This window comes from Amblyomma maculatum, chromosome 1 (assembly GCF_055883805.1).
Source record: "Amblyomma maculatum isolate TAMU_Amacu chromosome 1, ASM5588380v1, whole genome shotgun sequence".
NCBI classification, from domain to species: Eukaryota; Metazoa; Arthropoda; class Arachnida; order Ixodida; family Ixodidae; genus Amblyomma; species Amblyomma maculatum.
The window spans coordinates 248,346,748-248,364,408 of NC_139344.1; the positions used below are offsets into that span (position 1 = coordinate 248,346,748).

Below are 17,661 nucleotides of genomic sequence, written 5' to 3' on the forward strand. Positions count from 1 at the left end.
TGCACTACTGTAAGGAAGTTTAATGGTATGTTGTTTTTTTTTAGCAGCTTGCACGAGATGTACACGATTAGAAAGTGCTAATGTTTAAAACCAAAAAGAAATGCCTCATGTGGATGAATGCCAGAGTAAAAAATACCCTCCAAATTCACAGTACTGCACCACTTTCCTCATGATCTCTACAACTTAACAGTGCAGTGATCGTTCAGCATCGTTCATTGCTGCAATAGACAGCAACACAGCTCAGAGCTGGAGAGTACATAGTGGAGACAAACACCTGCATGACATACATTACACCTCTGTGACAAAAGTTCACAAGTCATGCAGAAAACATGGCATTCTTGACAGCTGTCTGCGCGTGCAACACACAATGCATGAGATGCTTCTAACGACTGATGGAGAAATAAAAATGGCTTCACAGTAACATGAGTGAATAAGTATCACTTTCCAGGTGTGGGATCTGCTGCATTTCAAATAAATCCCGCTGCTGCTGCTGTGTTTGTGGCCGAGGTGGCTGCAGGTGCTGTGGGTGCATCTGTGACGGCTGTAGCTGCAGCTGCTGCAAGTGCAGCTGCTGCAGCTGTGCCTGTTGCTGTAACTCTGGCCGCTCCACTGCAAGCTGCTGCGGTCGTGGTGGCTGCAGCTGTGGCCGCTGCGCAGTGGTGTCCACCTGGGTCGGTGCAGCCACCAGAGGAGGAGGATGGGTAGCTGCTATGGGGGCAGGGGCTGTTGCAGGAGCCTTTGCAGTCTGGTGGCGAGGCCTCCTGGCCTGTGGCACAAGGGTGGAACGGTCAAGCTTGGCTGGCATGGGGATTATAACAGGTGGCTTATGTACTGTCACTGCACGTGCCGGAGGGTGCTGCGCTGCGGTAGGGGCATCAGTTAAACGCCTGCGTTTCCCAGGACCTGACATTACAGCTTTGTGTGCACTTTTAAGGTGAACCTTTAGGTATGACCTGGACACAAATCCTTTGTTGCATAGTGGACAGAAGAGCTTGAAGTCCTTTGTGTGACTTGTGACCACATGACGCTTGAGACTGTTCCAGACGCGGAAAGTTTTCCCGCAATAGCTGCAGCGCATAGGCCGCTCACGAGTGTGCATGCGTATGTGCATTGACAGGGTCAGCCTGCTGTTGAACTTCTTATCACAATAAGGGCAAGTAGTAGTGGGGCCGTTTCCGTGCACACACACACGATGGGCCACCAGGCTGGAGCCATACTTGTAAAAGACGTTGCAAAGTTCACAGTAATACTCCCAACTGCGGTTGCCACTGTAAGGTCGTGGTCGGGGTGTCCTTTGCTTGTCATGAGACAGGCGATGGAGATTAAGAGACCGTGTCAGGGCAAAACGCTTGTGGCAAGTGGGGCACTCGTACGGCAGGTCTTTGGAATGTGCCTGCATGTGCTGCTCATAGTGGCCTTGGGTCTCATACATGTTGCCACATTCGGTACATGTGAAACCAAGACCACGGTCATGATGCTCCTTGTGAATCTGCACAAGGTAAAAACAGCAGAGACAACACAAAATAAGAGAAGACACAAAAGGACAACTTAGTGCACTTCCCTTGTTTCAATGACAGACACATTACTTAATTTACAATGGAGTGCATTATGTCACAATATTAGCCGCATAGCCGCAACACATAGGAACACAAATGTTCCTATATGTTGCCCTGTGAAAAAAAATGGAGAAAAGAAATATGTGTGCCCGTTTATTTAGGCATGCAATCAGCTATTGCATTCTGTTGGTGAATTCCAATCGCAGAGCAGGAGCACTTCCAGAGCAACGTTTTCTGCTCCTTTCAGAGCAATTGTCTTCCAAACGCAGATCCGGAACACGGATCGTGTCTTCCAAACGCAGAACGGGAGCGATTGCCGAGCAAGGGTCGCTCCACGGAGCAGTCAAAACTGCTCCGCCGAAATCGGGGAAACCAACTGGAAGTTTGCGGGACGTGACTTTCCGAGCGACGCTTGCGCATGCGCTAGCTAGCGCATCCATTTCCGGTGGCTCGCCGCGTTGGCTTCTGGTCTCTGCAACGCGCCGCTCCATAGCAGACGATCAGTATTTGCCGCCGCCATGGATGGTGATTCGCGTCGCACTCTTGCGCTCACTTTGCTTGAGGACAGCAAGTCGGAGAGCAGCAGTTCCGAATAATCTGTCGAAGAATCAAGCTCAGACAGCGACTGTGACATGGTCACCTGCAAGTTCACTTTTCAGCACTTGTTTCACATACCGGAACGACGACCAAAAGTTGTAGGATTTGTCGAAGGAGTGGTCCACAACTACACAGAAGAAGAGGTAAGCCAAATGCCGCAGAATGATGCCGCGCAGATTTAAAAAAATGGCATGCATAATTGCATCATTTCTGCGTGTGATATTACAGTTCCGAAGGCACTTCAGGTTGCCGCGAGCTGTTGTTTACTGGCTGGTCGACGGTTTTGCCGCTTCCGACAGAGGGAAGAAAGGCTGCAGGCTTGCAAAGCAGACGACGCGAGCGCACGAAAAGCGCGGGCAAGTGCAAGGAATGATGGGTACTTCCTCCGTCTCCGTTTGCTTGCGAGCGCCACCTACTTGCTCCGGCCGGAGCAAGAGTATTCGAAACGCAGAGTCTGGGAGCGTGCTCTCCGCCGGATTGAGGCGTCCTGTCGTGGAGCTTGCGCGCTGCTCCAGTTCTGCGATTGGAATTCGCCATGTTATTCTCATTGCACAGGCAGAGCTGATGTAAAGGACAGGAAATGGTAGAAAGGAAAACACCATGCTAGGATTCTATTGGGCAAAGCCTGCTGATCTGCTTGGAATTGAAATCAAAGAGGCAATGTGGTGGAAGGAGGGGACAGCACAAAAAGCTACTATCATTAATGGAATGCAGATGCGGAACTATAGGCCTTAGGTACGGATAACAGAGATGGTTCACAAGGGGCTCCAATTATTGTTCTAATAATGATAATATTACTTACAACTTGCTTTTTTTTTTGCCTTGGTTCTAGTCCATCTCATGAGTGAAAAAAGTAGCCCTTTTATTACTAATCCTCTGGTCAGGATGTGTATATATGAGATGTGAGGGGTCAAACTGACTTTATTTTTCCATAAAGATGTCGATACCAAATTCTTTAACCAATTTCTACCAGCAGCAAAAAGTCAAAGTAGCATATAGTAGCAATATATTTACGACCACAATAGTTAATCTGCAAAACAGAGACTTCCCTTTGTGATGTCGCTAACCAGTATTTTGCCAGCCACAGCTGTCAAAATTTTGTAACCTTCTGATAGCTCCTGCTACGCCCACCCCACTTGCCTGGTAGATGCTCGGTCACACAATTATATGGCAAGTTACTGGACCTATGCACAGTACACCTGCCTGAGCTCACTTCTTCTTCTTCTTAATTTCAGCTAGAATGTCCTCAGCTAGCACATGTTCATGAATATATGTTGCACTCTCTTAATGCTACACCTACTTCGTTGTCCTTGGTCACCTTTCAAGCTAGCCTTAGAGCAATGTCCCCAATTGCGAGAACTCAAAATGCACTGCTCATAGAATTTTCCCTTGACGTATATCTGCAAGCAAACTTAACTCATTATTTGAGTGTCTGCAAAATACACTCCAGTCCCCATTATTGTTCAGAAAATTTATCACTCACAATCCAAGTCAGCAGTGACCACCTGGCCGAGATGAATGTATGGTGCTCCACACATTTGTCTAAAGCGCTCGAATCATCATCATCATCATCAGCCTGATTATACCCACTGCAGGGCGAAGGCCTCTCCCATATCTCTCCACTTAACCCGGTTCTGTGCTAGCTGCATCCACTTGACCCCTGCGAACTTCTTAATCTCATCCGCCCACCTAACTTTCTGCCGCCCCCTGCTACGCTTTCCTTCCCTTGGAATCCAGTTTGTTACCCTCAGCGACCATCGGTTATCCTCTCTTCGCACTACATGTCCTGCCCATGTCCATTTCTTCTTCTTAATTTCCACAAGAATGTCGTTAACTTCGCTCGAATGGCACGCTTCAATGTTTATGACGATTGCTAACCCCCTCTAAGCTGATACCCTCTAAGATGAGCAAATTAGCCCAGACAAAAGTCCCAACACTTGAATACTTTAGCAATCCCTCACCTGTTCCTAAATGACACCAAAGCACACCACAGTGCACTGTGACAAGATTTTTTTGTCTACTACCTGATAGCCTACCATAACTTCATTTGTTTACCTGATGACAGGAACTGCAGTTGCTGCCACAATACTTTCCAAGCCTGCTATAATACTCTGTTCACTCAGGTCCTCAATCAATCACTATGTCATTTTCCAAGTTACATATCAGGGCAATGTCATCAGCAAAGTGGTGGATCCTGAGGCATTTCCTCTTATCTCTATTTTCAGTTCCTTCAAATCCAACATTCTGAGCATTTCCTCTAGGCATAGGTAACAGTAAAGCAATCATGTCTCCTTGCATGAAATCTTTCATGATTTCATTTTTCTCATTTCTATTATGAAGAAATGACGGCCACTGTGGAGCCACAGATATTTAATAATGTATTTATATATTTTTTTCTTAATGTCTTGATGATGCAAAGCCTACAAATACCAAAAGTGGCAACTGCTGCTTCCACAGAACCAAAGTGCCATTTCATGACCAAGAGAAGCCATGCACAACGGCCTGTAATCTGACAGGTGTGTGCATGGCAGGTGGTGGAGATGGTACACGGGACTCAGCGGGCAAATATATGTTGGCCTACATCGCCAGACTACTGCTCTTTAATGACATAGATGTTATGTTTACTGAAAATGGAACTTTTACAGGCTACAAAAAGACAAAAAGAAAAAAAAAAAATGAATGCATGTATACTCGCTGCTACATTTTTTCACAAAAGCACAACTGGAAAGTTAGGCTGCTAACTGGAGAGGCCTGCAAGCCTCCCAATGTTCAGACCCTCAATACACTTGCTAATGACGCATTTTACCAGGTGTCCCAACTAAACGTAAACAGCCTTATAGAACATGAAGTGCCCTAGCCCAGTGAAGTCAATGAAGGCTATTGAGAATAACATGCCGTACCCTGCAGTACTTTTCTTCTTGACTGCTCACTATTCAGGAAGAAATAAACAGCCAACATTTTAATCATTGGCTTGAGGAACAATGTGTTAAATGAGAAGTTGTACATAATTTTGTTTGCTCCTATATTAGTTAACTTGCAATTAGTGTAACATGAAAATGCTAAAAATTGGGCTAATTTATTCATGACTGAGCACTAGGAGGAAAGCAAAGATTTGTACAAAAATACATTGTAACACAGATAAATTTTATCACTTATAAAAGCACTATACCTTCACTCAAGCATGCAGTCGTAGCCTCCCTCGCATGTGCTCTTAGCCACACTACCATTTGCTAGTATGTTCTTTTCGTGCGAGATACGTTTATAGTGCAAAAGCATTCATCTAGCTATGCCTCCCCTCAAGGTCGTCTTGTGTGTGACCGGCACTCAGCCGGCGGAGTCTCGCCTAGCAATAGACAGTAAGCAAATGTGATGCCAGCTGCCTCACTGGTTGCCTTAGCAACTATGATGACAGCCGTCGTTGAAATTACCAAAGTAGCGAGTGGAACAATGGCACGCACAACAGATAACAATGTGACAGGTTCCCCTCCCTAATGCTTCTTGGGTGCCAATTGCTTGTACAGCACCACTAACGGACCTTCGTGTGGCGCATAATTTCCTCTTTGATATCAACACTGTAATGCATTGTGATGTAATACCTCTAATTGTATGCCGTGAAATAGACATTCAATACTTTGCCAAACTCTGTGTCAGTCTCTCAATGCTAAACCACAAAGAAAAAATCCACCAAGCGGAGTTTATGGATCTTGAAGATGTGACCAAGCGACATGAAGAACTGAAGAGAAAATGGGAGAGAGAGAAGATTGCATGAGAGGCTGTAATACCAGAAGAATCGGCTACGAGATCCAGATGGTGGCTGAGAGCAATCAAAAGTGTGCTAAACGTGCTGTCCAACTGAATTGTTGAACCACTTTCGCACAACCATTGGTTTAACAATGCTTCCACCTGCCTAATTTTTATGTGTCTGGTTAGCTACCTGCACAGCTGCTAGCATCCTCATTCCCTCCATCTGCCAGACTGACCACACCTGGTACGCATGACACTTTAGAAAGGTAAATGAAATTCAAAACAAATGTTTACGCAGAGGTAATAACAGGCAAGATTCGTAAGTAGGAATGTTGTATATGTTATTGTCACTGCTGCTGCCGCGTGGATGCTTACAAGTGACATAACGAAAAGAATGCACAGTGACAACCTTCCTTGTGCACATTAGATCAAAACATTGAACGAGTCCTGCCGTAGTGGTGCAGCAGTTAGAGCGTTCAGCTACTGTGCTCAAGGATGCAGGATCGAAACCCGGCCCATGGTGGCCACTTTTCGATGGAGGCGAAAAGCAAGGTGCCTGTGTGCTGTGCGATGTCAGTGCATGTTAAAGAACCGCAGATGGTCGAAATATCTAGAGCCCTCTACTATGGCGTCTCTCATAGCCTGTCGCTTTGGGACATTAAACCCCAATGGACCCAACAAAATACCCACTGCACAACAAATACCAACAATAGACCCACTGCACAGCACACACATATTCCTGAACTGGAATAATCTCGGAGCAGTACAAATTTTTTTACCACAATAAGCTAACAGCTACAACGCCAAGGGCAAATTTCATAAATGTCCTACACGGACATGAAAGAGACATGCCAAGTACTTTGTCTAACGGCCAAATGGTCGTGCATGAGACATAAGCAGGATCGTTTTCGTTATTCCCAGGGGCACCTGATTACTTGCCCAGGTTAAGGTACATCTTAGCAAACAGGCCCATAACATAGCAACACTGCACATAGTTATGCAAACTTCTTCCTCTCAAGAACCTTACTGCAATTTGAGCAAACAATGAATCTGAAAAACTTGAAAATGTCACTTGCTTTTTTCTTAACTCACCTTGTACGTTTCCTCAGCTGTGAAGGTGCGCTTGCAGCTCTCACAGCGATAGAACTGAGCCTGGTGTACACAGCGCACGTGCTTGGTCAACTCAAATCGGAATGTGAAGCCTTTGTTGCATTCGCTGCATGTGTGCGGATACTTTCCAGTATGGGTAACTTCATGCTGTCGAAAGCTCTTGCTGCTGTATGTCACATAAGAGCACTGGCTGCAGTGCAACTTTTTCACTAGAGTCATAGCCGCATAGTCATCTTCAGTGAGCATGCTGGCATGCATGAGCACCATGTGTTGTTGAAATCGCTTCTTCTCCAGAAACTTTTTCGGGCAGTGGCTACAAAAAAAAAAAAAAAAATTGTAAAATAAAGCATAAGCCAAATAATTACATTGCAAATTACATCAGCTTAATTCTATGTTGCAGCATCTAGTCAAAATAAGGAAGAGCATGCCAACAAGTGAAACATGCATATAACTTTTACGCCGACTTCTGTCTTATTTACTAGCAAACAAAACCAGTTTTACAAGGCATTATAAGAAATTATAAATCTAACCATTTCATTTTTTTAACACAGCTGAACGATCAAATCATTACAATGCATTCACAACTTGTCTAGCAAAGAAAACTGCTTTTACAGCTGCAAAACTTGTAAGTAACGAAATCGTAGTTGAATCCATGACGCTAAGCACGATGCCACAAAATTGCATGCCACAATCCATTTTTGGTGCCATAGAATGCGTTTTGTACCCTGAATGCTAATAATCAAAAACACTTATAAAAAAGCTGCTTCACACAAGAAGTATCTGCAATTTTTATGCACTGAATGTCATTTCCTGGGAACCATTTACGTGATGCTGCCATAGCGAAATTGTCTCAAAATCATCCTTGCTTGAAAACAGATAAATCTATCACCTACTCCTATACACACTTCATGTGTCTGCTAATTTCTCATGTGTCTGCTAATCATCTTCTCTTTGTTAAAATATTCATATCTAAAATTAAAAAAAAACAATGGTTCAAGTAGACTTAATTTATTTCAGGGCTCACAGCCCACTGCAAAGTGCGAAGTGAGTCGACGTCTATCTGAGATGCAACGAGCACTATCGTAGTTACAGAACACCACTATTCATTTCCCAAAACCTGCAAAACTTAATTTACATGTAAAACAAAACTTCCATTCTACTGGAACTCTATCACCTACACAACTTAATCTGCGACTGTTGAAGTCTATTGCTTGATAAAAATGCGCTTCTAAACACAACAAAAGTCCCCAAATATTAACATCGCAACATAAAACCTACCAAGGTTGTATGTCACTTCAGTATCAGCTGTACCTGACGGTTCCTCCCAAAATTAATGCATCAGCCTTCATGGAAGACATAAACTACACTCTTGTAAATTGCAATATTTGTTGTAGGTGGCATTACAATAATCCATATAAGCAGACATCCTGCCGTAGTGGCTGAGCGGTTAGAGTGCTCATCCGCTGATCCTGAAGACGAGCTCAATAATGGCCGCGATCCTGAAGACGAGTTCAATCATGGCCGCGGCAGTCACATTTCGATGGAGGTGAAACGCAAGGAATTCATGTACTGTGCAATGTCATTGTACACAAAATAACAGCTTGAGGGGCAAGTTGGTGCTGCATAATACCGAGAAATGTGGCGCAACAAACACACATGCCTGTGCGTTAATGTGCGCCTGTGTTGTGTTTTTCAACTCATGTGATTGTTTGTTGCGCCACATTTCTGGGTCAGTGTACACTTTGACTGTTTTTGCCGTATGGGTACTGCAGCCGCATTCCGTCCCGCGGCACTTTTGCCGTACAGGGACTGCGCTAAGCGCATAGCATTTAAAAATATTCAACACTGGAGGTAATTTTTTTTCGGAATATTTGACAGTCAAAGGGTTACAGAACTGAAATTACTTGAGCCCTCCACTACGACATCCCTCATAGCTGATGTCGCTTTGGGACTCTAAACATCATATACCATACTATACATACAAGCAATCGAAGGCACCACAGTAACTTGCCACTTATACATCAAGACTTGGTATTTCATGACAAGATTCAACAGCACAAAAACGAGAAAAGAAAGATATGGCAAGCACTGTGGTGTCTATGGTGTCCACTCTTTCACTTGTCTTTGCTGCCTGTACAACTGAATCACATCCTGCCCATAATTTGTAGTTCAATATCTTAAGAGCCTTTAAAGGTAAGATGTTGCTTGCACACCAGAACTTTTTTCTGGAACTTAAAAGGGAAACATACTGTGCTTCTGCCCATCCATAAAGTGTAATAGACAGCCATCACAAATGTGCATACCTATTTTTTTTTCATTCCATTAAAACTTTAGCATGACTCTTTTACATGTCTTTTGTAAAAAAAAAAGTTATATGCAATTCTGGTTAACAGCTGTGAACAGCCTGGCATAGTTAGACATTAAAACCTACTCTTGAAACACATATGATGAGGACACACTCAATCATATCTGTACCTATGCTATTAATGCAAGCAACGAACCTGCAGCCATACTGGAAGTCTCTTGTATGCACACGCTTGACATGCTTTAGCTTGTAGTTATTGGTAGTGAATTCTTTCGGACAATGGGGGCACTTGTACATCCGTGTTGTGTTATGGATCTTTCGATGCTTTCGTAGATTGCTGGCTGTCGTATACTTTTCTTGGCAAATGTCACACTTGAATGACCGGACCTGTATAAAAAGAAAAACAAGATTTTCTATGTACAATGCAATAAGTGGGCTGAACGTTTTGCATTAAAGTGCTTTAAATGTTCCCACACTTATAAAAACTGCAATGAAACAGGCATGAAAATGTTTTGCTTTTTCTCTTTCCTTGCTGAGAAACCAACAATCACAAGCCTGGAGAGGGGTGGTCAGTTGTTTGAAGGGCTACACACTTCTTAAATATAAAACACAGGGGCTGGTGACGATAGCCTTCTGTTCTACTCATGAAAAACAGGGCAACTGTTTTCAATAAAATGTTACAAAATCAGAAAATCTGACACCATTACCCTCTTCACTTTACCAGTGATGATGCCCATTGCAGACAATACCAAATGTTATTCAAGTGCACAATTCACAGTGCGAAGGAAGATAAAAGGCAGCAATAGCCAACTATCCTGTTAACTGGCTGATAAAGTTCCTTTCTTGACTAATGCATAAACAAAGTGCATATTTATTGATTCTCATAAGGTTCAGAGGGTAGGAGTGCTGAAACACTATGTGTTATTCACAAATATGCCTAGGATAACTCACTATCAACTAAATTTTATGCGGTACTATACGCTTCAATTTCTGCACATCATGGCGTTGGTAACATGTTGCAACAGTGGAGCAAAACAATGCTGCCTTTCCCCCACGTGTACTGCACAACGCTGTCACCTACTGTATGTTTTGTCAGCCATGCAGTCACATGCACACAGGACAGCAAAGGCAGGTTTAAAAAGCCTACTTCTTCATGCAATGCCATCTGTAATTCAAGACTGGTAGTGCAACTTTAGAACCAAAATAATTTATGCATTGCTTGCTTCTGACCGCCTCCTTGTATATGAAAAGGCCTTTCACGACCTTTAAAAAATATCTGTATTAACAGCCTTGAATTATCTAAAAGTCAGATGTTCATTTTTCGAATGATATTCCTCATTGTTCAGAGGTTCTTGGGCCCCTGTCAAGCTGTTTCTAGCAGCTTTTGCCCTTGAACCTCTCAAAGATGTATTTTTGTTCAGGAAAAATAGAGGAAATTAGAAATTGAAACTGTCATTTACCCCAATGCGACTTGCTCACATTAAATGCAGTGCTAATACCACTTGTACCTCTGGAAGCAAAGAGAAGGTTTATCTGTCGCCATTTCGAGGGTGCCAGTTCAGTGCTACAGAGTTGATGAATTTGCGATCTTCCTGCCTTTGTTTCCTCAGCAGTAGTCACAAATACATAAGACAGCATCTATCCTGTTTTGTTTTTGTTTTTAGGTTAAGCTGCATGTACAATGAAAGCCAGAAGGTTGACAACACACCCAGCTCTTTTTATAGCCCACACAAGCACGCTTCAACCACTGGGTATCAGTGGATCAAAGTCAGCAACAGCTAGAGGGATGTTTGACCTGCCTCAGGTTAGCCTGTTTCAGTTGACAAAGTGGCATTGCAAAAAAGAAAAGGTATGCGCAGTTGTATATGCATCTTTGACAGCTGCATATAATGGATTATAATGAATTATAATTTCATCTTACATACAAAACCCTTATATAATTAACATTAGTGCAATGGAACTTGTCTTTTGTCTGTAATAGTTTTGCCTATTTTGCCACTCATCAAACACATCTTCTCCAAAAAGTGGACTTCACACTTGAATTGCAGTATATATCAGCGAGTAACAGGTTTGTTTACACATAAAAGGGGAAGGGGGGGAGGAGCCTCTGCAACACAGGGTCAGCTAAAGAGTGCAAGCAAATATGTATTGATTTCTGATTGTGTTCATACAACCATTTTTGCACTACCTAAAAAGAATACTCATAATATTGACTCATCTAACGCATAGTTTGCACCGACATCACAGCAGTTGTCATGGTGGAAAATCAGGAGCAATGTGAAAGTGCGTTGCTATAAACCACTGATAGAAACCTGTTCTGGCTTGCACTGCCAAAGCTATGCGTGGTTCATCGTCATAGCGCATATGGTGTCAGGCGCAAGCTGACTGTCCTCTTGCCTTACATGTACCGGTAAACGTATGTACCGCTGTGCATTAAGCAATAACACCCCATATATTTGATAGAAAGCAACTAAAAGCCAGAAATCAAACAATATCTTCTGTTCAGCCTTTTGAAGCAGAAGCAAATGATTCACAATTTGACAATCTTTTATGGTAGCTGTACTTCCAGCCCTAAAAGGCAATTGATTTCTTTTGGATTACTTATAAAGTACATATACATGACCCTTTTTGCAGCAGCCATATTTTGAGAGAGGCAAACCGCAGGCACACCTGTGTGTAATGTCTATGCACATTAAACAGCACCAGGTGGTCTGTGGTCTAAATTAATCAGCAGCCCTCCACTATGTCATCTCTCATATCCCATACAAAATTTTGGGACTTTAAGCCACAGACAACTGATTAATGGTTTATGTTGCAATACAATAATGAAATGCCACAAAACCAGGGGATTAGTTGTTCTGCTAAATCTTCCAAGTTTAATAACATACAGCAAATACAATGCTGCTGCTGGCAATCATGATGATAAGAAGCTGCTACCAACAATTGCGATGCCAGCTGCAGGTACAAAAATGCAGAACTAACGATCAAATATCTGCAAATAAAGCACGATCCAACAAATCCACAGACAAGATACACCACGTAAATGATGCCTTATGTACACAGCCCGGCACAGAAAAGCCCTGTTCTGCTGAGAAATAATGGCACATTCTTCGTGGGCCTGATTATATGCATTCCAATAAGACAACTTTTCATCCCATTAGTAGTGCAGACTGTTGGGCAAGTTGGTGAAACGACATGTTCAAGAAAACTTGTGAAAAACACGATGGGACACAAGGAAGAATTTTCTTTTTCTAATTGTAGATGACATCACCCTAAGTCTGCACAAAATTGATCTGTTTACACAAATGCACATTAAATAATACAACTTATACGTGGATATCAAAACGATAGAAGCACTTCAAGACAACAGTACCAACCTTGTTGTGTGACTGCACATGGACGCGGAGAGTTGACAGGGACTTGAGCTCCTTGTCACAGATGTTACAGAGGTAAGTCTGCTCACTCGAGTTTTCCCCTGTTTTAATCTGCATGTGTTTGCGCAAATGTGTCTGAAGCATGTCGCGATCTGTGAACACTTTGCGGCAAGTTTCACAGGGAAAGACTTGCTGATCTGGATGAACTTCCATATAATGTGCTGCTAATGCTTCTTCACTGTCACACCCAAGATCACATTTTGCACACTTATGTTCCTTCTGGCTGGCACTGTTCCCACCTTCGCCTTGTTTACCCAATGTCCCATCTTCTGTTGCATTGCCGCTGCTTTGTTGTTTAAGCAGTATTTCATTTTTATGGAACTGTGTGTAATGTTTTCGAAGCCCTCGATAACTCAAGTAGAGCTGGGAACAGCATTCACATCGATAATCCTTATGAGTCTCCTCATGCTTAGCCAGATCCTCAGGTGTTGCAAACCCTTTTCTGCACTTCTCACAGCAATTGGGCATGCCTTTGCAGTGAGCAGCCTGATGTCGCTCCAGAGTGAATGCAGTAGCAAATAGCTTGTCACATACGTCACATCTATGAGGATGTTCACTTTTTGGCTTGTGAGTCCAAGAATGCTTCTTGTATTTTAATCGCGAGCTGAACGTTTGGCCACATTCCTCACATGTGTATGTTTCATCTGATTTTGCTTTGTTGCTTGCTTTTAAGGCTTGCCTCTCTCTAGACTGCTGTTTCAGTGCCTTTATGTTGAGAGGTGCAACTTTAGGAGGTGTAGTTTCTGTTGCTGAGCTCGAAACCTTTGCAACGGCAAATGATTTTTTTAATGAGGCTGTAGTTCTCCGGGAAGGCATTGCTGATTTTTTTGCAGGGGTTGACAATTTTTTGGCGGGTAAGGATTTTCGCAAAGTCGTTGCTTTCCTCCCAGCAGTAGATGCTCTTCTGATTGGAGCAGATGTTCTTCTGGTCCGTTTGATTTTTGGGGCTTTTTCATACGATTTATCTGAGCCGCTCCAATCAGAGTCCGCACTGTCACGGTTAAAATCATCGTCTGAACTACTACTGCTGCTTACGTAACGAACGGTGGCTGCATTGCGTGTCCGACTCGACCTTCGTGCGGTGTCGGGCAACGGCGCAATGGACAATGCTTTTAACCTTATTTTCATTGGATTCTTTTGCTTCCGGCGATCGCTGGAAAGCTCGTTCGCCGGTGTAGCACTTGATTGAAGTTCAGCTGGTTCACTCGGCTCCTCCACATCAAGTTCCTGAGGTGGGTTTTCATCATATACCTCTTTTGTTTCCTCCTCCTCCTCCGTCACCGCAGTAGGGCCATCATTCAAGTCGTCCGGCAACGCCGCCGATTTCAGTGTGCATAATGGTTCGCCGTCGATAGATGGTGACCGCACGAATACTTTGTCATTGACAGCTGTCGATGCGTCACTTTCGCTGCTCGCCGCACCTTCATTTGCAGCTCTGTACTTCGAGCAAGTTTTTGCGAAATCTCCAAAAATAATGCGAACATATCCAGCTGCTGGGACACCAGCGGGGAAAATAAGCTTTGTACAAAAAGGCTCAACATCGATGTTTATGAATACGCGGGTTTCCATGACCGCTCTTGCGCAGTACAAAGAGATGCTGTAAGCCAGATGATGGCGCTAGGGAACCGCGCGCTTTGCGCTGGCTTCTCACATCGTATCAAACCAGTGCGGTCTACAAACGCTGCGAAAATGGTCACTTCTGAACCGATCATGCAGGCGACTCAGCCAGTACTGTCGCATGCACTAAGAAACACATCCGTCCTAAGAGCCATCAGTGATCGTTTTTCATCACCATTGTTTTCCCAGCGAAGAACTGCAGAGTTGATGTCAATCGGCGACGTCAAATTCTACCTTGCCATGCTTACAGAAGCGACAGCACAATTCCGGTAGTCGCTGGGGAAAAAAAATCTGGCCACAGGTCAAAGTATGGCATTCCAAACGATTATAAAGGCAGCACTGTTTATGCCCACGTTCACACCGCGATCGGCATATTCACAAACAGCCACAAGCTTCGCCAAGCTGCCAAGCTTCCCGCAGTGGTCGTGGTGCCGCTGGTGGTAAGCGCATCCTAGCAACGCTGTGTTGAGCATTTAGTGAAAATTTGTTCCTGTTGTCTCCTTCAGATGGCGACACCACCATGCAGAAGGCTCAGCCCGGAAAGTGGGGAGATGTTGAGTTTTTGTGGCGGGAAAGAGGCCCCTAGACACCGCTCTCGGGTGCCTGCAAGGAACAGTCTGGCTATATCCATGCAGTGCCAGTAATGGCATGCGTGACGTACCTAGGCGTCTCCCCTAATCAACGTGACGAAAACTAACATCCTGCACTGCATAAGGCACGACATCGAACGTTGGGGCCCCAACCGGGAAGTTATGATATTGGGTGACTTTAATGGCCACATTGAAGAACTCGATGGCTACTCCGACCATAACGGGACTCTCCTGCTTGATCTGGCCCGGGAGATATCGCTCGAAATAGTAAACCTACGAGCCGATTGTGAGGGAACAGTTACATGGTGTGCCCGAGGCCAGAGTTCATCCATTGACTATGGGTTCGTGTTGCGGAAACTCTGCTGCGCACTCCAGAGCATTCACATCGATGAGGAAGGCCAACACAGCTTGGAGAGTGATCACAATCGTCTCATGCTGCGGTTCAAAGCATCGCCGCGGCACCGACAACCTAAACGACGTGAAGGCCCAACACAGTTTCTCCATACTACAGCCTGAACGATTTTGAGCTTAGCCCCCACCGAGAAGAGGCAGCCTCGTATGAAGAGCACATCAATGAACTTCGCCGTATCATGCAGAAGCACGTGAAGGTGACCAATGCGCGTCGAGGAGTCTGTAGAAAAAATTAATGCGATGGGGAGGTTAGAGTAGCGCTGTGTGCCCGTCGTCTTGCCAACCGACAACACCGTCGGGCGGTTAAAAATCCTGACGGCGTAGATGTCCAGGGTAGTTGGCAAGAATATTTGCTTCGAAAGCGGGAAATGCAGGCCATTACGCAGCGGAAAATAGCCGAAGCCAACCATAAGACGCTCCAGGACATCAAGAGCGCTGGGAAGGGAGCGGCGTCCAAAATGGATGTATGTGGCACGACAAGATGGCAGGCCGGCACAGGCAGAAATCCGCGACGAGTCAAGTGGGGCAAAGACGGCTCTCCATCATGCCTTGACCGAGCATATACGCAAGGTATACGCGGCACCACCAGCACCTGAGGAGCCGCGCATGAGTTCCCCAACCTGTGAGCAGCCAAGGAGGGCTACTAGGGAAGAAGAAATTTGGTCAGTGTCGTTGGGAGTCATGGATAGAGGAATCGCCAGGATTAGCGCGCGCACAGCTCAAGGGCTGGATGGCATCCCTGCGGGGCTCGTGAAAAGCCTGGGCAATGAGGCGCGGGCACAGCTTGCCGGTATCTCCACAGATATGCTGGCAGGCAGCCATCTGCCAGAAGACGCGCCATGGCAGAGTGATCCTGCTGCCAAAGAAGGGCGGTGATGCCGGCCTCTTACGCGAGTATCGGCCTCTCACTATCACCAGCGTGTTGTACAAGGTGTTCGCGCAAGTCCTGAAGGTTTGGATGACCGGGTGGGCCGAAGAGGGCAACCACTTGACTGAGTTGCAGAATAGGTTCCGACGTGGCCGCCGCCTTGAAGACAATCTGTATGTCTTAAGCCAATGCATAGAGATCGCGCGAAAAGAGGCAAGAGGGCTGGTGAGCTGTTTCCTGGACGTAGCGAAGGCTTATGACAGCGTCCCCCAGGAACTACTGCTGCAACATCTGCATACAGTTGGAATGCCCAAAACCTGGACAGAGATGCTCCGACGTCTCTATGCCAACAACACGGTGATAGCCACCCTCAATGGCATCTGGTCGGGCGAGGTGGTAGTGGGTAGGGGTCTGAAACAGGGCTGCCTACTCTCACCCTTGTTATATATGCTATACACGGCGAGTGTTGAGCAGCGGCTACTGGCGTCGGGTATTGGCTTCATAGTGGAGCGGATGAACGAAGGCATCAAGGAACGGCAAGTGTTGCCAGCGTTGGTGCTCGCCGATGACATTTTGCTGCTGGCAGGTGACGCGGAAGACCTGCAAGCCCTCATTACTGACTGTGCTGAAGCGCTAGCGCCTCTTGGGTTGCAGTTCAATGCCAAAAAATCGGCCGTACTTGCTTTTTCTAGACCTGAGCCCCCCTGCCCCCAGATGTTGCAAAAGGTGTGCCGTGTCCTCAAGCTACATATTACCGCTACCTCGGTGTGACCTTCGGGATTGAGTCTGACTATACTGCTGGTCATGAGTTACATTTAAGAAGATCATCCCAGCGGGCTGGCAAGATTCTTCGCAGGAGATGCTTGTGGGGCTTTAACCGATTTCTCATGGTGCGGGAGCTGTGGAAGGCGATGCACGTCCCTGCCCTGTCCTTTGCCAATGCGGTGGTATGTTCTACAGCACCAACCCGCGAATGGCTGGAACGCAGTCAACGCACTGTTGGAAGGCATGGCTCCAGGATGCCATGGGAACTTGCAAACGAGGCAATTCAAGGCGACCTTGGTTGGTCCAGTTTTGAGGCGCGAGAGGCGCGAAGCAAGACATCGTATGATGGCAGGCTGAGACTCATGCAGCCACACCGATTAGCGCGACAAGTGTTCAATTACGTGCACCGTAATGGGGTCCGCACCAAATGGACGAAGCGACTGCAGCAACTCTGCAGGAAGTACGGCTTTTTTTCTCAGCCCGTACAAGAGGAGACGGAGCGAAGGTGGGCGAGAGCTGTTGAGGCTCAGGTGCTTTTTTTTTATTGCGCAAGTTCGCCCTTCGGCATAAGGGTTTTAATATAGTGATACAGGCCTGTGGTAGGAATGAATGCCAACAGTTCTCGGCGGTGTGGGCCATGTGTCCATACCCCTGTGTCGGGCGG

The 17,661-nt window shown here is 45.4% G+C and overlaps 1 protein-coding gene and 1 pseudogene across 1 annotated transcript; one reads left to right on the forward strand and one right to left on the reverse strand.

Annotated features, from left to right (window-relative positions):
* LOC146206175 (uncharacterized) lies at positions 1-14,790 on the reverse strand. The gene is made up of 4 exons (XM_084590809.1): positions 12,690-14,790; positions 9,509-9,699; positions 6,990-7,320; positions 1-1,489 (listed from the first exon to the last, which is right to left on the reverse strand). Exons 1-4 carry the CDS (start codon positions 14,313-14,315, stop codon positions 413-415), a joined length of 3,225 nt encoding a protein of 1,074 aa, XP_084446935.1. The 5' UTR covers positions 14,316-14,790; the 3' UTR covers positions 1-412.
* Positions 14,436-17,661, forward strand: part of LOC146206176 (uncharacterized) — a 22,593-nt pseudogene continuing 19,367 nt past the window's right edge.